The sequence below is a fragment of the Dendrobates tinctorius genome, unplaced genomic scaffold (genome assembly GCF_039654945.1).
Source record: "Dendrobates tinctorius isolate UK_male_01 unplaced genomic scaffold, ASM3965494v1 ptg000086l, whole genome shotgun sequence".
Taxonomy (NCBI): domain Eukaryota; kingdom Metazoa; phylum Chordata; class Amphibia; order Anura; family Dendrobatidae; genus Dendrobates; species Dendrobates tinctorius.
In genome coordinates, this window is record NW_027361754.1 from 60233593 (window position 1) to 60257196 (window position 23604).

Genomic DNA, 23604 nt, shown 5'->3' on the forward strand with positions numbered 1-23604 from the left:
TGATGACGCTTTGTTTGAGAATCCCTAGTGCATGCTGGGATACTCAAATGGGACGCCATCAGGGGGCAGAGGCTGTGGTCACTGTCACAATCTCTGTTCCCATATTGATATGAAACCTCGTCAATGACGTCTGTTTCGGGGCTGAGCTAGTCCCTGCTGTATTGTGCTGACACTGTGCAATATTTTTCTTGGTGCCCAGTGTCAGTGCGCTTCTTTACTATTTCTAATGAGAAGTGACTATCTGCAAACAGAGCACACTGTCAGTGCCTTTGTAAGGAGAGAACATGGTGAACAGAGACCAGCCCTGCCCCGAAACATTCATCACTTTCAGGAACGGGGCTGGTTTTCGCATCTCCTTCTCCTTACAATACGCACTGCCAGTGCGCTCTGTTGACACCTCATCACTTCTCATTAGAGCTGGCTAGTGAGCACACTGCCACTGTGCACTGAGAAGAATATTGCACAGTAAAAAGTCAAATGGGTTCTCCTATCATATTGTCTAAACCAATGACTCTACAAAACCGTAAAACAGGTGAATTTATAAGTTCGCCATCAATCCTGCCAGATCCAAGAGCAAATAGCTATTTAGCATTCAGATGCTGTATAGAATCAGTCCCCCCCTTCCACCACACACATGGTATCTCCCAGAGAAGAGATTCTCTCCAGATTTTACACTACATCCTGTAAAATGAAAGTAAAACCTGAATCCCTGTAATAATGCTGAAAAACTCCTGATTTACTATTGACATGTATTTGAGAAAAGTTTTATAATTTCATCTGTCACTTTTTGTGTTTTTCTCAAAATGTGATAAATACTCTTTAAAGCCTTTTATCTTATTTTCTGTAATGTTATTGCACTTACTGGTAACGGCCAAGAAGTCCATTGTAGATATCCATGGAAGCCACAGGGTTGCGCTCTTAGTCTTTATATTGATTGGCCGCTACAGACATCATCGCTGTCTTCTCCGTTTAAATAAACTATCCTCTTGTCTTCATCGGTAACAACATACAATTGATTAATTGCAGCTTTTACATTAACTTCTGTGCAAGGAAGCTGGGAAAAATCTCGCAACAGCTACAAACTCCTGAAATGTATCACTATTTTACAATCCTCATTTTGTTGCCTTAGGCACTAGGCCAGATTGGCAAAGTCATCAAAGTGTTTGAGGATGGAGACATGAGAGTGTCTGTCGGCGGCCAGTCCTGGACCTTTAATCCGGCCTGCTTGACTTCTTATCAGAGAGATGACGAAGCAAACCTGATGACCACGGAAAATGCCAAGGAACCAAAACGTAAGTACTAAGACGAGTCTTATAAATACAGGAAAATATCCTGAAAAATGAAACCCTTGTAATTATTCACTCCCTAATACCGTATATACTCACGTATAAGCCGAGATTTTCAGCCCATTTTTTTGGGCTGAAAGTCCCCCTCTCAGCTTATATGCCAAGGGGTCGGCGGGGGTGTCAGATCATACTGCCTTCGCCCCCGGCGCGTCTCTGCAGCCCCCCTGCTTGTCCCACGGTCTCAGGGTCCTGCCTTCAGTGGTCATATGGTACCGCTCATTAAAAACATGAATATGTGCATATTCATTACTTTAATGAGCGGTATCACGTGACCGCTGAGGGCAGGTGCCGGAGACCGTGGGAGAACAGGGCTGCAGAGACGCGTCGGGGGGGTGAGTATATGAGATATTCACCTGTCCCCGTTCCCACGCTGCTCACCGCTGTCTGCCGCGTCCTCTGTCAGTGGTGTTCAGGTCAGAGGGCGTGGTGACGTAGTTAGTGCGCGCCGCGCCCTCTGCTGCCTGAACATCACTGACAGACGACGCGGCAGACAGCGGTGAGCAGCGTGGGAATGGGGACAGGTGAACATCTCAGGTGCTGGGTCTTGAGCCAGCATCGACACCGGCACCTGCCCCCAGCGACAGAGAGGTGAGTATGTCATTTTTTTTTATTTGCAGCAGCAGCACATGGGGATTATTCTATGGAGCATCTTATGGGGGCCTATTCTATGGAGCATCTTATGGGGGCCTAGTCTATGGAGGATCTTATGGGGGCCTATTCTATGGATCATCTTATGGGAGCATATTCTATGGAGCATCTTATGGGGGCATAATCTATGGAGCATCTTATGGGGGCCTATTCTATGGAGCATCTTATGGGGGCCTAGTCTATGGAGGATCTTATGGGGGCATATTCTATGGAGCATCTTATGGGGACATATTCTATGGAGCATCTTATGGGGCAGCATATGGAGCCTATTCTATGGAGCATCTTATGGGGGGTATTCTATGGAGCATCTTATGGGGACATATTCTATGGGGCATCTTATGGGGGCATATTCTGTGGAGCATCTTATGGGGGAATGTTCTATGGAGCAGAATATGGGGCCTATTCTATGGAGCATCTTATGGGGGCATATTCTATGGAGCATCTTATGGGGGCATATTCTATGAAGTATCTTATGGGGACATATTCTATGGAGCATCTTATGTGGCATATTCTATAGAGCATCTTATGGTGGCCTATTCTATGGCGCATCTTATGGGGGCATAATCTATGGAGCATCTTATGGGGCCTATTCTATGGAGCATCTTATGGGGGTATTCTATGGAGCATCTTATGGGGGCATATTCTATGGAGCATCTTATGGGGGCATATTCTATGGGGCATCTTATGGGGGCATATTCTATGGAGCATCTTATGGGGGCATATTCTATGGAGCAGCATATGGGGCCTATTCTATGGAGCATCTTATGGGGGCATATTCTATGCAGCATCTTGTGGGGGCATATTCTATGAAGCATCTTATGGGGACATATTCTATGGAGCATCTTATGGGGGCATATTCTATGGAGCATCTTATGGGGGCATATTCTATAGAGCATCTTATGGGGCAGCATATGGGGCCTCTTCTATGGAGCATTTTATGGGGGCCTATTCTATGGAGCATCTTATGGGGGCATATTCTATGGAGCATCTTATGGGGGTATATTCTATGGAGCATCTTATGGGGCAGCATATGGGGCCTCTTCTATGGAGCATTTTATGGGGACATATTCTATGGAGCATCTTATGGGGGCATATTCTATGGAGCATCTTATGAGGCATATTCTATGAGGCATCTTATGGGGGCATATTCTATGGAGCATCTTATGGGGGCATATTCTATGGAGCATCTTATGAGGCAGCATATGGGGCCTCTTCTATGGAGCATTTTATGGGGGCATATTCTATGGAGCATCTTATGGGGGCATATTATATGGGGCATCTTATGGGGGCATGTTCTATGGAGCATCTTATGGGGGCATATTCTATGGAGCATCATATGGGGCCTATTCTATGGAGCATCTTATGGGGGCATATTCTATGGAGCATCTTATGGGGGCATATTCTATGGAGCATCTTATGGGGGCATATTCTATGGAGCATTTTATGGAGGCCTATTCTATGGAGCATCTTATGGGGGCATATTCTATGGAGCATCTTATGGGGGCATATTCTATGGAGCATCTTATGGGGCAGCATATGGGGCCTCTTCTACGGAGCATTTTATGGGGGCATATTCTATGGAGCATCTTTTGGGGGCATAGTCTATGGAGCATCTTATGAGGCATATTCTATGGAGCATCTTATGGGGGCATATTCTATGGAGCATCTTATGGGGCCATAACCTTTATGGAACAGCATATGGGGCATATTATTCTATGGAGCATCTTATGGGGCCATTGTTAACCTTTGTGCAGCATTATATGGGGTGTATTTTGTATGGAGCATCTTATGGGGCCATAACTTTTATGGAACAGCATATGGGGCATATTATTCTATGGAGCATCTTATGGGGCAATTATTAAGCTTTATGCAGCATTATATGGGGTGTATTTTGTATGGAGCATCTTATGGGGCCACCATCATGAACTGTATGAAGCATTATATTGGGCTCCTGATTCAATATGGATATTCAAAAACATTTAACCTACTGATGTCTAAATTAATTTTACTTTTATTGGTATCTATTTTTATTATTGAAATTTACGAGTAGCTGCTGCATTTTACTCCCTAGGCTTATACGCGAGTCAATAAGTTTTTCCAGTTTTTTGTGGCAAAATTAGGGGGGTTGGCTTATACTCGGGTCGGCTTATACACGAGTATATACAGCAAATTAATCCTCTGAGCACTTACCTGACTGCGAGTAACCCTGCCTGAACCCCACAAGAGTCACCGCATGCAGACAAGCAAAAAAATACTCCGGTCTTCTCAGAAAACTCAAAGACCTATCAGATTTGTGGGGGTCCAACTCCTAGCATCTCCATCGTTCCATGCCGCTTCCTCAAATCTCTTTGCAGGTCTTCTATAGATCATTAATTGCAGCCATTACTGCCGATATCACCTTACGTGGCTGCTGCAACAAATCACTGGTCAGTGATTGGCTGCAGTGGTCAAGTGGGGTAGATGCAGATGCTTGAGTATAGTGGATTCAGCGGCCGCTGTCGCACTTGAATCTTGGATCCTCAGGGTCCCTAAAGGTCCTCTTGGCCCATATGAGAAGAAGAAGAATGTTATTAAAAGACCAAAAGTAGTTGGGGGCTCTGTTGGAAATTTTGAATTGGTGCCCATGAGCTACAAGCTACGCCGCTGGGTGATGGCTGCAGTTAATTTTTGGTGATGTGGCGCTGGAATGGCAGGGATGTAATGGGTGAGTATTAATGACTTATTCTAGCAGTACTGATATACCTTCCTTTTTTGGCAGGAACGTTGGTTTCCATTTTGGAGAAGATACTTGCTCAGAAGACTGACTGTGAAAGCCCAAACTCTTTGGTTATTGAAGCGGCTCAGGGAAACACAGGCCGAGTGAGGGAAACGCTCCTGAAACATCCAGACAAGGTACCCATCATGATATAGGCTTATTATGGTATCCTATAATTGTCAGCATTATCCCTGCAATCATTGGATTAAGTCTGTATACCCAGTGGGTTCCTCCTCGTAGAATAGCCCTTTTTACATGATTGACCGCGGGCTTGGCATGATGAATTTGGCCGCCCTCCAAATAGGATTCCACCCCTTAAAATGAGGCAAGCCAGAACTCGCCCTGCTTAAAATCACTGTCATTCTGGATGATTAAAATGAAGTTTCAAGTATATTACACTTTTAACCCACATCAAAGTGAAAAAAGAAATGACTGTGTCACCCTTGGCGAGAGTCTCCTCCAGCTGACATTCAGCAGAAGTCGGACGCTGGTTTCATACTTCCAAGAAAAGACAACACCTGGCAAAGGATAAAAGAGACCCGAATCTCACCTCTCTTCTCTGAAAAATACTCATAAGGTTCATGATTGCCTCTTTTATTCCATCATAGGTGGATATAAGGAATGAAGGCCGGACAGCCCTACAGGTGGCGTCCCACTTGGGACACTTGGAGGTGGTGAAGGTCTTGCTTCAAGCCAACGCAAACATTGACCTTAAGGATGACGAGGGGGATTCTGCTTTACATTATGCTGCTTATGGGTAAGATGTGTCCAGAAAGTGAAGAGAGATGAATGCATTTATTGATCTTCTCCATCTTTTTATAATATCCAGTGGCATGTAAGGAAAATAAACTGTGATTTAGAAGAAGGTCTACAAATTGGATAGCCAACCAATATATTGAACTGACCGATGAAGTTGAATCCATGGGAAAGAATCATGCAAACTCTGTTTAGTTAAGGTGGGCATCCCACTTTATTATGGGGGCCTCACATACTGCCACTGGCTCAATTGAAGTGTAAAACACTAAATACATGTCCCAACTACCTGACCCTTTTTTCAATATCAGAACATTAATAATAAAAGGGTTGCCCGCTACTTTAATATCGATGACCTACCCTTAGTAGGTCATCAATAATGGTTATTGGTTGGTGGTGGTCCAACACCTGGCACCCACACCGATCAGCAAGTGAATAAGAGGTGAACTGCAGCACCCACAAAACAGACAAAACAGTGACTGGATCTGTACGGTTCCAGCTTTTTTAACTTTTTAGATCCGGACAGAGGTAAAAACAGCTGATCGATGGGGGTGACGGGTCACTCATCTGATATTGATGACCTATCCTTAGGAATGGTCATCAGTATCAAAGTAACAGACAAGCACTTTAAATTCTTAACAGGATAAAACGATCTCCTTTTGTCATTCTAACATTTACCATTTCTTCCCAGTAACCAGACTGCTGTCACCAGAGTCTTATTGGCCAAGGGAGCCAATGCTGAACTCCTCAACAATGCCAAGTGCTCTGCTCTGTACATTGCTGTCAATAAAGGCTTCACAGAAGTGGTGCAAGTCCTTTGTGTTCCTAATTCTGCCATTAATATGCAGGTGAGGGGGTAGATGTGTACAGTATTTATGTTTCAGGTTTTTGGATGACTTAGCCTGATTTTGCACATCTTATTTATTTTATTTGCTCATATTCTACAGCGTTTCTCAGACATCATCACTGTCCCCATTGGGGCTCACATTCTACATTCCCTATCAGTATGTCTTTGAAATGTGGGAGGAAAGCAGAAAACCTAGAGGAAACCCACACAAACACGGGGAGAACATACAAACTCCTTGCCAATGTTCTCCTTGGTTGGATTTTAACCCAGCGCTGCAAGGCCGCATTGCTAACCACTGAGCCACTGTGTTGCCCTACGCATCCATCTTTCCTGGGACATGCTTGCACCACAATGCATGGGCAGGAAATATTGATCATGTCTGATTTCAGACTGCCTATCACTGTATTCCTCTGGAGATGAGCTTTGTCTGGCGACTGGTTTCTCATAAAGAACGCAGGAGCACTCCTGTGTATGGGAAAGATGGCTTCATTCAGCCGACTGCCATCTAATGTGTATGGCCTGCTTTAGTATAAAATTACCAACCCCCTTTAAAGGTGGTGGAACTTAGATGTAGATATAAAACCTTTCACCGGTCTTTGTCCTCTTGACTATCATAGGAGTCAGCAGCCCTGTTGGAGGTGAACTATAATGTTGGTACTATAATGTTTAATGTGGCTCTCACTAGTAACATTTATCACTTAACCCTCGCATATATCCAACAAACCCATAGACTTTGCATGTTGTATCAAGCACTTACTTCACAACCAGGCAGTGAAAATGAGTCGGTGACTCAGGACACCTGTTCTAATAATTGGTGGTATCCCACAACCAGACATGTAACACCTAATCTGTGGTTGGTTGATAAATGTCGATTGTTTGAAAACCCATTTAACATATTACTAAGTAGCGTCTCTCCACCTCTTGCTTCTTTAGGAAAGTGCAATATTCAAATTTTTAAAGTAGTTTGACAATAACAATAAACAGGCAGCAGACATGGCCTTCACCGAAATTTATACTGCCAATACTACATGACGAGGTCAAGGCTACATGGCGATGCCAGGACTATTTGGCGATACCAAGGCTCCGTGTAGATGCCAAGGCTACACGGCGAGGCCAAGGCTACATGACAAAGCTAAGGGTATGTGCACACGTTGTGGATTTGCTGCGGATCCACAATGGATTTGCCTCTGTGGATCCCCTGCAAACTGGCTAGTGATTTACAGTACAATGTTATTCTATGGAGAAAAAAACCGCTGTGCACATGCTGCGGAAAAATCCGCATGGAAATGCAGCGGTTTATTTTCCACAGCATGTCAATTCTTTGTGCGGATTCCGCAGTGTTTTTACACCCATTCCATTAAAGGAATCTGCCGGTGTAAAAACGCAGGCAAAATCTGCACAAAATCCGCAGGAAATCCTCATAAAAAACGCGCAAATTTTGACCTGTGGAATCTGCCAAAAGATGCAGATTCCGTGCGGAAAATTCCGCACAGCAATCCGCAACATATGCACATACCCTAAGGCTGCACGGCGAGGCCAAGGCTCCACGGCGAGACCAAGGCTACATGGCGGCGCCAAGGCTACTTGACAAAGCTAAAGCTACATGGTGAGGCCAAGGCTACATGGTGTTTTTGACCATGGGGCATTAAGATTTCGATGTCACTCGCATTAGTGTCAACCACATTCACTATTATTATTTTCCACGATATTGACTATCATTAATTGTTATTTAGCAGCACATTGTTTAATGTGTCCGCTTTAAACTGACCCTCTCAGCCCACATACTGCAGCAGACATCCTGTATATGATGCATTAATGACACTATGTTGAGCTATAGTGTGTAATTTACTGTCTGTCTCTAGGATTTACATGGGGATACCCCCCTTCACTATGCCATCACTGCGGATTATAGAAACATCATCGAGATCCTTACCGAAGTACCGAACATTGATTTCACCATCCAGAATCAGCAAGGCTTTAATCTTCTACATCACTCCGCTCTGAAAGGAAATGTCTTGTAAGTTTTCTTTTCTTTTTTCGCTTCTGATCCTCTTCATCTTATGACATTAGAGCTCATCAAGCTGATCTAAGGAAACCATTTGGGTCTTGCGTCGACAAGACAGATTATCCAAAGCGTTTGCTCAGAAGATCTTAGCACGTTATGTTTAACAATGTAGATCATTCCTCCCACTAATATGATGGGATACAGTGTGCATCACAATAAGCTATAGATCAGAGTGTTTGATTGTCATCCTCGATGCTCTTAAAAAGACATTGTCTGTTCTAGAAAATCCATTTTTACACTCTGGGGTCTCTTATTTGGGGCCTCCATCAATTAGCTAAGGGATACACAGAGTGTTTCCTTCTATTTTTAGATGCATGTCTGTGTTTTATAAGGAGAGACCTTTGATTTTAGACTGATTTGTGTATTGCATCATATCTCCTGTGGAGGCGCTGCTGGGAAATTGAACTTTTACTGACAAGTTGACCTGTAGATCACAATTGATCGTCATTGCAACAGGTCGTCCTGTGATTATCTTTTTTTTTTAAACCAAAGATTTTTTATTATATTCAAATGTCGTTATAATTACATTTAGGCAAAGCTTTCAAATCATCTCCATTGCATACAGAAAAAATACACGACATTCAATTTCCTCCCCTTCATAAAAGAGAAGAAAAACAAACCCAACCTCCTCCCTCCTCCCTCCCCCCCCTTCCCAACTGAAATACAGACTTTCTCAATGTGATTGTCTCCACTGTAACCACATGGCCCAGATTTTTTCAAAGTGTGCCTCTGTATGTCGTCTTCTATAAATTCTCTCTTCCAATCGGATTACGTTATTCACACGAGTGACAAACTCCCCAATCGTTGGGGGTTCAGCATCGATCCATTTTTGTGCGATAAGCTTACGGGCAATATATAAGAGTTTTGCTATGATGGACTTATAGGCACTCCCCACCGACACCTCCTCCACGTACCCCAACACACACGTTATTGGGTCCCTTCCTATTTCACATCTGTATATCTTCTCAACAAGCCCTATAACCTCCTCCCAATATGACGAGAGTCTTGGACAAGACCAGAGCATATGAAGCATTCCCGCAGGTTCATACCCACATCTTGGACACTCCGCGTTGTCCCTCAAGCCCATTTTCCTCATAAGTTCTGGGGTCTTATATGTTCTATGTACGATATATAGTTGCGATATCCTACTTGGCTCACTCAAAGAGCAAAGAGAGTTTAGGTATGTACTCTAAAATAGTCTCCCATGTTTCATCTACTATTTCTCCCACTTCTCTCTCCCATTTAGATTTTACTGATAGAAGAAACCCAGCCAAGTAAGAGTATAATAAATCTCTATAGATGGTAGAGATAACGCCTCTCGTACCCCCGGACGCACACACATAGTCCAGCACCACATCCCTCTGTACCGTCATATTCGTTGTCTGTTTCTGCGCTTGAAATGCATGCCTGAGACCGAAATATCGAAATTCTCCACTACGTGAGAGTCCAAACTCTTCTTTTAGGACAGAAAAAGGCTTGATCTCGGACCCCTCCAATAGTTGCCACACATATTGCAAACCTCTCCTCTCCCAATCGATATAGTCCTTCAGTTTATATAGTTCCGATAGGTTCACATTATCCCAGATAGGTGTGTATATCGTCAGTTCCTCAACTCTTCTAAGAAATTTGATATGCTGCCATATTTTGTGCATTAGTCCAAATGTGGGTATGTCCTTCCCAAATCTCCCAAAGCTTCCTGCTTCCAGACCCTGTACCAATGTTCTCTTGTTGGTCATTTGGGCCAAAATTTCCCCCATAACGCTCAAGTTCCCCTCCTCTCGCCAGCCCCTAAAGTGCTGCCCCTGCGTTGCTACAAAGTATATCCATGGATTTGGCGCCGCCAACCCACCCTCTTCCTTCCCCCTTTGCAGTATTTCCAATTTAATTTTTGCTTGTTTTTTCCCCCAGATCAATTCTCTAAAAATGGTATTAATTTTGTAAAATTTTTTCTTTGGGATCCAAACCGGGGCATTATGGAGGACATACATCAACTGAGGCATCATTATCATTTTAATTAGATTCGTCCTCCCCACTATTGATAGTACTAGTTTACACCATGCTGTCATCTTAACTTTGAATTTAACTAGTAATGGGTCCAAGTTTAGTTCGAGAAATCTAGATACAGGCATAGATACCCATATTCCGAGGTATTTAAACTCCTTAACTACTTTCAAGTGTCCAACTGCCTCCCCCACATCTCGACATCCCAACTCTCTATCAATCCCCATGATACATGACTTGTCCCAATTAATTCTCAATCCGGAAAAGAATCCAAATTTCCCTATAAGGCCCATGACCTCAGTCAGTGCTTCTCCGCCGTCTTTTAAGAACAGGAGTATATCATCCGCGTATAGGGCGATCTTTTCCTCCAATTCCCCATATCTAAAGCCTTGTATTTCTTTGGAGTTACGAATTTTAATCGCTAACGGTTCCATCGCCACAGCAAACAATAACGGTGACAATGGACATTCCTGACGAGTTCCTCTGAACAACCCAAATGCCTCCGAGGTCTCCCCATTAATCCTAATATATCCTTTCGGGTCTACATACAGTAACTTAACCCAGGAGATAAATCTGTGTCCAAATCCCATACATTTCAATACTGCCCATAAATAATTCCACTCTACCCTGTCAAATGCTTTCCGTGCGTCCAGTGAGGCCACCACCCTTTCCCCCCTATTATCTGCTGGGATTTGAATATTTAAAAACAGTCTTCGCAGGTTAATGGCGGTAGATCTATTTTGTAAGAACCCTGATTGGTCTGGATGTATCAATTTTGGAACAACTCTAGACATTCTTATCGCCAACATTTTGGCTAGTATTTTAACATCTGATGTCAATAACGAGATTGGTCTATAGGATTCTACGGATGAGGCATCTTTCCCTTCCTTAGGAATCACCACGATTACAGCCTCTCTCATAGATCTTGGCAATACCCCCTTCTCTGCTGCCACCTCAAGTACATGCTTAAGTTTAGGCGCTACAATTTCTATTAATTCTTTGTACACTTCTCCCGGGATCCCGTCAGATCCAGGTGACCTGTCATTTGTTAATGATAGGATAGCCTTCTCTACCTCTTCCACAGTAAATAATTCTTCCAAGTTTTGTTTATCAATATCATCTAACTTAGGTAACTCTATCTCTTGTAAGTATCTATCCATCTCCAGATCCGAGGCCCTCAATTCCGAAGTATACAATTCTACATAGTATTCCTTAAAACATTCCAATATCCCGGCGGTGTCCTTGTGAACTGCCCCATCTTTAGTGACAATTTTATATATTTGTGAGGGTTTTTTCTGCGCTGCAGTAATCACTGATAATAAGTGTCCCACCTTTTCCCCCTCTTCATAAAACAGTGCTTTTCGGAATGCCCTTTTCTTATCTATCCCTTGTAGATATAACTTATTTACTTCTTCTTGTGCTTCTTTTAATGCATTTTGGGTGTCGGCATTGGGTCTAATTATCATTTCTTCCTCTGCCCTGCTGAGCCTATCTGCTGCCTCTTGGTTTACCTGCCTCGTTCGTGTCTTCTGCCTCGAGATATCTCGTATGAATAGTCCCCGCAAGTAAGCTTTCATGGCGTCCCATACTATGAATGGATCCGCAGTGCCTTCGTTTAACTGAAAGAACTCAACAATATCGTTTTTAATAGTTCCCATGTTTAAACATTTGAGCCATTCCGGATGAATTGTCCCCCCTGCTCTCCTCCCTTTCCCCATTCCCAATCTCAGACTAACCTCAACTGCCCTGTGATCGGAGATAAGTCTTTGTAAGTATTCCACCGTCCCAACCATTCTGTCCATGCCCCTATTACCTAGTGCTAAATCTATGCGTGATAAAGTGTGATACGAAGACGAATAACATGAAAAGCATTTCTTCCCCTCATTATGTACTCTCCATAAGTCTATCATATCCATTTCGCTAACATATGTCCCAAATGGAGTCATCTTGTCTTTCCTAGGGCAATTTCCCCCATTGCCCGCCCGATCCCAATACTCATTCATAACATTATTAACGTCTCCTAATATTAGCACTGGACAATCCCCTCTCCCCCCAATCCACTCAAAAATCTCCTGCAGTTTCTTTTTCGAATATGGGGGTGGGATATAGAGGGCCACCACAATTATGCATATTCCAGAAATTCGACAACGCAGAGAAACAAACTGTCCGTCCTTATCTATGTAAGAATCAATTTCTTCATAATGAGCATGAGAGTGTATCAGTACAGATACTCCCCTTGCGTAAGCCGAATACATAGAGTGATAGGCCCGAGAGACCCATTTTTTCTCCAACCAATTTTCCTTTCCTTTAATCAAGTGAGTTTCTAATAGACATGCGATAGCTGGGTTATGCTTTCTAATTTCTGCCATAACTGCCGCTCTTTTATTTGGATCTGATACTCCCCGTACGTTCCAACTTAGAATTTTTGCATCACCACTCATTATGTCCTAAAAATATAAAATATAACCGGTCTCCTGTGGTCACTATATTACATTGCAGTATGTGAACTCCCCCATAACAAGACCCCCCCTGTCCCCCTCCACTCCCCCCCCTCCATCCCAATCTAGCTGATTCTCTCTTTCCAACGAGAGAGGGTACAGCCAGCACCCAATTACTTCAAACCCATGTAAAGCCACTGAGTCTCCTTCGTTTGGCGTCCATCACTCCCTCCATCAAAAACAAAAATACTCATCAGGCCGCATAACATTTTCTAACAAGGATAGTGCAATAATCATCAAAAAACACCCGGGGATCAACACCCCTAAAAATATTTCTGAAAAACCAGGTGTCTCGGGGCACAACATCAAAAAGAAAAAAGGATATATGTCCGAGAGTCACTACTTCATCCTTCTCCGTCTCTCTCTGCTCCCAGCTTGGAACGATTGTTCTCCATCCATTTGACGGCTTCTTCTGGGGTCGGGAAGAACTGAACAGACCCCAACGCTGCTACTCTCAGTTTAGCAGGATACATCATAGAATACTTCACTCCCAGCGCTCTCATTCCTCTCTTGACCTCGCCAAATTTCATCCGCATTTTCTGGACCTCTGCTGAATAGTCCGGATATATTTCAATACGGCTTCCATTAAACGTGAGGTCCTGCAGCTTCCTGGCTTCCCGGAGGATAGTCTCTCTATCTCTGCAATTCAGTATCCTGGCCAGCATAGTACGGGGGGCACTACCCGGCGGGAGGGGTCGTAGGGGGGACACGGTGTGCTCTCTCCACCGCGAACACCCTGGAAAGCGTGTCTCTGTCGATCTTGGATAGGATCCATTGCTCAATAAAGTCGGTGGGGTCGTTGCCCTCTGCTTTTTCCGGAAAGCCCACAAATCTGAGATTGTTCCTCCTTGATCTATTTTCCAAATCGTCCTGCTTTAAGTGCACTTCTGATATCTTTTGGGCATGCTGGGTCTGAGTTTTCTGCATTTTGTTTACAGAGTCCTCAGTGGTGCTCACTCTCTCTTCCACAGCACCCATCCTGGTATCTGCTTTGTTCAATGCCTCCTTAATGCCAGTGATTTCTTCATTAATCTTATCAACCCGGCTATTCAACCTAGTTAGTGTCCTCTTGCAGAACGACACCACCATAAAGACATCTTTCAAGGTTGGCTCTCTCTCAGGGGTCTCATCATCAGCTCCACTGTCCTCCTCCTCAGACACACACCCAGGGGCAGCGACCTCCCCTCCCCCTCTTCTCCTGCTATCAGCATCTCCTGCGGCTTCATCGCTCACCCCCTCTCCCTCCAGCACTATGCCTTCTTCGGTGTCCCCCTCCTCCTCTCTTGCAAAGCGCTGCAGCTTCTGAAGGATCTGTGACCTTTTACCAAAGCTCTCAGATTGTCTCCGCGCCTCCTCCACTTTCCCGGCGCCATCTTGTGCAGTCACGCTGCCATCCTCCCCGATATCTTTCTGCCTCCTTCTCCCCATCTCTGTGCTCCTCTGTACTCCCGGCATCTCCTCCCGACTCTTGGGCACTCACTGTGCCAATAGATGTGCCCAGGTCAGTGTTAGAACGGCCTGATTAAGGATATTTCATAAAGCTGACGGCGGAGCACCTCTGCCTAGCGTCCACTCACATCCGCGCTAGGCCACGCCCCCGTCCTGTGATTATCTTAATGTTAGAAGACCGTTCGGAGAAAAAGGGGTTATTCAAAGCGGGCAAAGCCTTTAAGAAATTGGGGGTTGTCACTACGTAGGCCGCAATCTTTAAGGCTGCATTTACACCCTCAGATTTCTGCCCATACCGAGTGCAAGTCCTTTATAAAACTCCTCTTTACATGGACCAATGCAAACTGCATGAAGTGAACAATAGTTATTCGCTCATTTGGCCCCCGTACATTTTGCATTTTGCCTGCAGCACATCCCTTCATAGACATGCTGCCGATAAGAGATATAATCAGTGTTATCTCAACACCGCCAAAGTTTACAGAGGTCAGTGATCAGAAATAAGTGTTCCCATGGCCACTCGTAAGGCCAATTACCGACCCTTGTAAAAAGATGTTCACAATAGGCCCAACTGGAACCTCAGGACATCACAGGGTATCGGGCAACTTATAGAGACCCCCAGCGTCTTCATTTTTGAACTTAGCCTCTGCTCGCAGGTGATAATTTTTGATATGTCAAAAGAAAAATTTAGGTGGGTTTCACTTTTTAAGACTTTTGTGCCAGTTTTCTGCTGTCAAAAATGCACAAACTTGATTACATGATTTTTTTTTACATGATTTTACACCTTTATTTGATTTACACTGCTGTCAATACTTTATTAAAGTGGACGTGTTTATCAGATTTAAAAAAAAAAAAAAAGTTGCAAAAAAAAGTCACAAAAACTCACTCCTGTAAGGGGCTGGCCTAAAAAGTGGAGTCCCATTTGTAGATAGAAATGTATCATTACATGTTGATAAACTTGACACAAATTATAGCAGCGCAGCCACAAGGAAAGTGACATTAAATGTTCCGTTATAAGATTTCTCCCTCCTACATGTCTTCTGAGAGTTCACAAGCAATAAGAAGGGCCAAATGCATAAACTCATAACTTGCAAGTTTTCTTCCATGTACATGGGCGCAGAGGGATTTATAAAATGGAGTAATACTAGAGATGACTTTTCAGAGATCCAGGATCATGACGGTTCTTTGATTTATCTCCAGCATTACATCTTTTCCAAAACAATAATATCATCTTTCCTTTTAATACCACATGTTATTTTTAAGCCACATGGCTATGTCTGGCAGCCTGGTACTTACCACGAAGCTGAAAGGATAGAAGAAAGTCGGGTGTGTTAATATTGCTGCAAGCATTGGTGGTAGTGTAGTAAGTACATCTGTGGGAATTTATGCCCCTTCCTCCAGAAGAACATTTGTAAGGTCAAACACAGACATGGAAAAAGACTTAGGCATCTTAGTCAATAAGTAGCTAAATTGGAGTGCCCAGTGTCAGGCAGCTGCCACCAAAGCAAATAGGGTCATGGGATGCATTAGAAGTGGTCTGAGGACACGAGATGAAAACATAATTCTCCCTCTGTACATATCACTCGTCAGACCACACTTGGAGTATTGTGTGCAATTTTGGACGCCGGTGCTCAAGAAAGACATTACTGAACTTGAAAGGGTTCAAAGGCGGGCTACTAAAATGATAAATGGAGTTGGTTCACTACAATACCCAGAAAGGTTATCAAAATTAGGTCTATTTACTCTAGAAAAGAGAAGACTTAGGGGAGACTTAATATATATGTACAAGTATATCAGAGGGCAATACAGAGATCTTTCCAATGAACTGTTTGTACCAAGGACTGTGACAAGAACAAGGGGGCATTCTCTTCGTTTGGAGGAAAGACAATTTCTGCACCAGCATAGAAGAGGGTTCTTCACGATAAGAGCAGTGAGGCTCTGGAATTCTCTTCCTGAGGAAGTGGTGATGGCCAACTCACTGAATGAATTTAAGAAAGGAATGGATGCTCTTGTGAGTAACAGTATAGAAGGTTGCGAATAACATAATATTATAGGTAGATGTTTGACCCAGCTAAGGGGAAGGAATTTTTTTCCCTATGGAGAAAATTGGCATCTACTCTGTGGGTTTTTTGCCTTCCCCAGGATCAACAATGCAGAACAGCTGCACTAAAAATAGGCTGAACTAGATGGATATAAGGTCTTCCTTCAGCCTTCAAAACTGTGTTACTATGTTACTGAGGTTGGGTTGAGGTTGGGGAGAGGCCGGGCTCACAGTCTCGATTCTGGGTCATCCTAAAGGTTGAGGGCCAGGTTCTGTGCGGTAGGTTGGTCATGGTCTTCCCACAAAACTCCCCCATCCATGTCTTTATGGATCTTGTGGACTGGGTACTGTCATGGGCCTTCCCCAAATTGTTCCCACAAAATCTGGAAAATTGGCCAAAATGTCTTGTGGTGAAGCATTAAGATCTCCCTTCACTGTAACGAAGAGTCAAAGGCCGACTCCTCCTGATAATAACCCCATAGCATTATCCCAACTCCACCAAACCTTACAGTTGCTTTCAGTCAGATAACGTTCTCCCGGTAATCATCAAACCCAGACTCGTCCATCAGACGCCAGATAGAAAAGAGTGATCCGTCACTACACAGAACACATTTCCTCCAAAGTTTAGTGGTAACTGCTTTACACCACTCCATCCGACGATCTGCATTGTGCTTGGCGATGTAAGGCTTGTAAATATTCTGATGCTGCTGTAAGTGCCCTCTGTGTTTAGCTCTTATGGCCCCAATGCAAAATCTGTACCTGGGCCACTTGCCCACATGTAAAATTTATAATAATGTCTTCTTACATGGCAGATGGGCCTTCAGGCCCCCCTTAGACAACAGGATCTGGGGGCAACAGCAGTCCCCATAACTACATATTTGTTCACTTCCAATTGTCCAAGTCTCTTATTCTTTTTGAAACTCAAGTGACCAATAACTTGACTCTTTACAGTTATTTTTCTAAAAACGTCACCCAGATTATAAATAACCCGCGCTCTCAGCTAATAAAATGAAAGAAAAATACTAGAATTTGGAATGAATCCCTCTGTAAACATGAATAGCCAGAATTGAGAAGTCCGTATTACAAGGGCCAGTCCAAGTTCAATGTTTCCATGCAGGATGATGGCCAGATCGTGAGTGGGATTTACACGTTTGTGTTTGCATGGGGCATAAAAGCAGCCACTGCCAGGCCAATAAAATACCCAGCCTATTACAAGTAGAGAATGTGGTGTGCACGAAAATGCCCTGGAAAGTACAAGCAAGCCATTCACATCCTACAGATGAAGGTAACAGGTCACATTTTAATGACCGTTCTGCTCCTTTTATGTTAGGAAGATTATGAAGCAAAGGGGGTTTATACGGAAACAGCGACTTATTGTTGACTCAATGGGTAGAAAACAATGGAGGAGAATATAACATTAGGAGTCACATACCTACTGGTGATACTGACGACATGTCTTAAGAATTGGCCAAAACTATTACATTTCCAGGTAACTCATTTAAATATGAAAATTGGATCTTTTTTCTTTTTCATTAGATCTTCTAGATAACATTTTTGCTTGGAAAAGTAAACCTAATCCTTAAAAGGTGACCTGTCACCTTGAAAGTGCTGTCCAAAATACTGCATGGTGTTATAGAGCCGAAGGAGTCAACAAAGGCCATAATGACTTATGGGCAGCATTAGTAATATGACGGAGGCAGCTTAGACTCCTAGTCCCTGGTTCAGTGACGAATGGCTTAGTTGTGAAATCTTGCTTTTTTTTCGTCAACACATTATGCAATCCTGCTCACAATCCACGGCCGCAGCTGCCGCCATTCAATACAGGAAATGTGGTATAGACCTCAAAATAGTTTTGTATTGAACACGCGCCTTTAGCTGATCTTATTTTCCAGTTTTAATGCTTTTCCACAATGAGTAACAGACGCTCGACTGATCCAGTTCCATTTTAATTGCTAATTTTTATGCAAATATTACAGAAAGTCCATCTGACTTGTTCCCTTGCTGAAGTTTTTCACTATTGTTATTCAGCATTTTTATTGACTGCAACATGGATTTTATGATCCGCAGCATGCTCGTTATTTACTGAATTTCAATGCAGCAAATACACTTCACAAGTTTAAGTATCAGATGTAAATTGTCTTGCTTGACATGTTGGATATCTTGACCACAAGAACAAACCCAATAGGTATGCTCCCACACGACGTAACTGCTTAATTTCCACGTGGAAGTCCACTATGGCAAAATCTACTGCAAATTTTCATATATTGAAATCTCATCCACAATACGGCTACTATAATACGCAGCATACAGTGCTGTGCAAATTAATTGGGACAAAACATTTTTTTTAAGTAAAATCGTAAGTTGGTTACCAATCAGTGATTCAAACCAGTTTTAACTGCTTTGAACAGGTGTGAGTGCCTGTTCAAAGCAGTTAAAACTGGTTTGAATCACTGACTGGTAACCAACTTACGATTTTACTTTAAAAAAATGCTTTGTCCCAATTAATTTGCACAGCACTGTACATAAGGTTTACTGGGAATTGTAGGTTGAAGCAATACAATTATGTATGGGGCTGACCTGACATTACAATTGATCGATGTACTAACCTTGCTCCTGTATACATTTACTGGCTTTGGTTCTGGCTCTACATTCATGTACTGATTGATGGTGGTTCTGATGCTGCATTCATGTACTGATGGTGGTTTTGACACTGCATACATCTACTGATGGTGGTTCTGGCTCCACATACATGTCCTGACAGTGTTTCTAATCTTGTACTCGCATAACTATTCATATTGTTCTTCATGGCTATGGTAACATTTAAAAATCCTCAAAATTTAGAGATTTGAAATTATGAAGAGGATTTGGTGAGTTTCTGTTGTAAAAACTCAACTTAGGTTAGTATGTATTCATACAGATTTTTTTTTTTTGGAGTTGGAACTCAGGGCTGCCACTAGGAATTTCAGGGCCCCATACTGGCAACATTTTCGGGGCCCCCCTTGAGACTCCGCCCAGGCTCCACCCAGCCCCGCCTCTACTAATCGAACTGTCCACAGTCCCACCGCTCTCTCTTGGAAAAGCTCCACTTCTCACCAATCACACATTAACAGTTCCCATCACCAGATCACACATATAGCCGACAGCTTTTGCTTTTGCCACAAAAGATTTTTTTAAGCCGCCACCATAACAGGGTAGACACTTTTGGCCGGGCCCTACTCTACTGTAACCTATTAAATATTTGTTAAAATATGCAATACAATTTAGGTATATTTTTATATATTTTTCAATTTTTAAAATGACCAATAATATCACATACAAGGAACAAATACCGCTACCCCATATCCAGACCACATATTACCACCACATAGTGACCTATAATACCACATACAAGGAACAAATACCGCCACACCATGACCAGACCACATATTACTACCATAGTGTCATGCTCGCCATGTCATGTCCGCCATGTCTGTTTTGCCTCATGACCCCTGGAGCGGTGTGCACGTGCATCTCATGTCTGCTATCCTGCATGTTCCCTAGAGCAGTGTGCACACTCACCTCATGACTGTTGGGATGCCTGCGTTTCTGTTCTGCCTTCTGGGATCGTCTCGTCATGTCTAGAACCCCTGATCATGTGTCCTTCCTATGTTCCAGCAGAGGCTGGTTCTGCATTCATCTCTGCATGTCTGGAACTCTGATCATGTGACCTTTCCTAGGATCCTGCACTGTCCGGTTCTGCAATCGTTTCTGCATGTCTGAAACCCTGATCATGTGACCTTTCCTAGGATCCTGCACTGTCCGGTTCTGCAATCGTTTCTGCATGTCTGAAACCCTGATCATGTGACCTTTCCTAGGATCCTGCACTGTCCGGTTCTGCAATCATCCCTGCATGTCTGGAATCCTGATCAGGTGACTGCTTCCTGTGATCCTGGAGGTTCTGAACTGGAAGTTCTTCCCTGGTCCTCACCCGGAAGTGGAGGTGCTGTGCCCTATATCAGACCGCCCCTTCCTATGCTCAGGGCCTGAGTATTGAGTTGCTTCCCTGCATGGCTGTTTGTCTGCTGGGTCGCTCCCTCTATTCTGTGCCCGTGCACTCTGCTCTGTCGTGCGTCTCTGCACACGCTCCCTGCTCGTACTCCATCTCTTGTCCCGTGCCTTGTCTTATGTTTGTCCGTCGTGCCATGTTCGTCCTTGTCCTGCTTGGACTTGTAGTCCTTCTGTTATTCTCTGCCTTGCCTGTTTTTGCCATGTCTTGCCTTCGCTATACTCTGCCTTGTTCCTCCCTATGGTCTCAGTCTTTGCTTGCTCTGCCTCGCTCTCTCCTATGGTGCTCTGTAGTGCTCCCTGGCACACGCACCATTCCTCCTCTCTTTCCTTTTGTGCTCTTTTCCATGTCTAGTCCCAAGGCTCTCCTTGGCCCGGCTCTGGGCTTCAGCCTACTCTCCGTTGCTAGACTCATTCCTATTGTGCTCTCTTGCACGTTTCCAGCCTAGTCCCCAAGGCTCTGCCTTGGCCCGGCTCTGGGCTCTGGCCTACGCTCCGCTGCTAGCTCTGTTCTTCCTCTGTTCTTGTTCCGTGTTTCTGCCTATGCTTCCGTTCCTGGTTCCGTACTCTGCCTAAGCTCTGCCTGGTTTCTTGTCGTGTCTTCCCTTTCTGCTTCGTGTGCTATTTGCATGCGCCTGGCCTTCCTAGCCTCCTGTTTGTGCCTCAGCCGTGCCCGCCCTAGCCGAGCCCGCCTGTTTGTGCCTCAGCCGTGCTCGTCGGTCAGTGACAGCTGTGTCGCCTGCCATGCCTCAGCCGGGTTCACTGGAGTCTTGCCCGTCTGTCAGTGCCGCAGCCTGATCAGCTAGCCAGTGCCCCAGCCGTGCTCTCTGTGCTTCCTTGCACTTCACGCTGTTTCCGCACTGTGCTTTCCGTGCTCTCTAAAGCACGCGCAGGCCTTTGCCTGCCCATGGCATACCTCCCCCGGGCTTCTATAATAGTACGCGCTGGTTTGGCCATGTATCCTGTCGTGCCCTCTTGTACACACAGGTCCTAACCCTGTTCTCGTACTCTGTCCCTGGCGTGGCTCCTAGCACGCACCCTGCCTCGAACCCTGTCCCTGGCGTGTCTCTTTGCATGCGCAGGACTCTGCTTTGTTACCTTGTACCTTAGCGTGTCTCTATACACGCACTCTGTCTTGTGCCTGGGCGTGTCTCTACACACGCACTCTGTCTGGTACCTTGTGCTTTGGCGTGTCTCTACACACACGCCATGTCTCGTTTTGTGAACCCTGGCGTGTCCCCTACACACGCAGCTAGTCTTGGTCCTTGGCGTGTTCCCTAACACGCACCATGCCTGGATATCTGTCGTGCCTCCTTGCCTGAACCCTGGTTTGCCTGCCGGATGCCCGGAACCTGCCGATCGCTGCCAGAGATCGTAAGCTGGATGACTGTGGCCTGATGTCCGGAGCTGATGTCCGCAGCCTGATGCCCTGATCATGTCGATCGTTGCCAGCAGTCCGGAGTCAGATGCCATTGTGCCTTTACCTGTACCTAGGCGTGCCACCTGGCACGTACTATGCTATGGACCTTGGCGTGCCCACGCGCGCACCTTGCACGTTTTGCTTGTTTTCACGTTTGCACTGAATGTGATCCTGAAGTTCTTAATGAAGATACCTTGCACTTACCTTGTCTTGTCTTGTTTCCTGCTTGTCCCTGGTCGTCAGACACTTCCATAGGGTCCCCCTGAACTGCCGTCTGGTCCCAGCAGTCGTGGTGGCTCACCCCCTTGGTCTTGCCCCTGACACTCCCTGTATAGGGAGTGGTACCTCAAGGTCAGCTCATCCTCGGTGGGTGGGTGCCACGACCCAGAGGGTCTACTCAAAAAATGGGCTCAGCTGAAGCTGAGTCCGTCTCACATAGTGACTGAATAATATCACATACTGTACAAGGAACAAATACCACCGCACAATGACCAGACCACATATTACCACCACAAAGTGACCAAATAATAGCACATACAAGGGACAAATACCACCGCACCATGCCCAGACCACATATTACCACCACATGGTGACTGAATACTACGATACTGATCATTAATAAAAAAAAACATAATACTATCACCATATGTGATATTATATACAGGAGATCTGTACTTAGTATGCAGTGTTTGTGTACAGGTAATATAGTGATCAATGACATTATACTCAGGCGCTCTGTATATAATGTACAGGTAACACAGTGATCACTGGTGACATTATACACAGGACCTCTGTATATAGTATACAGTGTATAGTGTCAGCGTATAGGTAACACACTAACTCACCAGTGATGTCTCTATGTTAAGTCCTTCATCCTTGCTTTTCATCTTTCATCCAGCACAGATCGCCATCACGTCTTCCAGCCAGGGCTCATCTCTGCAGGAAATAACACAGTTATCTAGAGCTCCACTTGCAGAACACATTACTTATTTTTTCACAACTTCTACATTACACCACATGAAGAAAAAAAGGCGACATAGTGTCGCTCTGCAGAGTAACAGGACCTTCCCCCATTTAAAAACAGTATACTCAAAAATTAAATACATCACTGCAGTAATAATATCCCTTAATTAGCCCCTATGGTAATAATAACCCCCATCCTGGCCCCCGTGTGTCTCATTCATGGCTCCAGCCATATGTTCTCCCATCCCACCCTCATGAGTATCCATTCTGCCCCATATGATCTCCACATCCTGCCCCATGATCCTGTGCGATCTGTTTCCAACTCTGCCCCATCTGTCTCCAGTCATGCCCCGTATCTCCATTCTGCCCCGTGTCTCCAATCATGCCGTGTCTCCCATTCTGCCCCTTCTGTGTCTCACTGTCACATTCTGCCCCTCCTGTGTCTCACTGACACATTCTGCCCCCATGTTCTGCATTTTGCCCCAGCGTCCAGCATTTTGAGCCCTAGTGTCCAGCATTCTACCCCGTGTCTGCATTCTGCCCCAGCGTCCAGCATTCTGCCCCCGCGTCCAGCATTCTGTCTGCATTCTGCCCCAGCGACCAGCATTCTGCCCCAGCGTCCAACATTGTGCCCCGTCTCACAGTCTGCCCGTGTCCAGCATTCTGCCCCCGTGTTCAGCATTCTGCCCCCATGTCTGCATTCTGCCCCAGCGTCCAGCATTCTGCCCTAGTGTCCAGCATTCTACCCCGTGTCTGCATTCTGCCCCAGCATCCAGC

The 23604-nt window shown here is 44.7% G+C and overlaps 1 protein-coding gene across 3 annotated transcripts in view; it reads left to right on the forward strand.

The window, feature by feature from the left end:
- Positions 1-23604, forward strand: part of MIB2 (MIB E3 ubiquitin protein ligase 2) — a 124065-nt gene that overhangs the window by 82549 nt on the left and 17912 nt on the right. For all 3 annotated transcript variants that reach the window (XM_073585467.1, XM_073585469.1, XM_073585468.1), the window contains 5 exons: positions 1130-1292; positions 4753-4886; positions 5358-5506; positions 6194-6350; positions 8212-8366. In XM_073585467.1, the coding sequence (XP_073441568.1) occupies positions 1130-1292; positions 4753-4886; positions 5358-5506; positions 6194-6350; positions 8212-8366 (758 nt within the window). The remainder of the gene's footprint in view (positions 1-1129; positions 1293-4752; positions 4887-5357; positions 5507-6193; positions 6351-8211; positions 8367-23604) is intronic.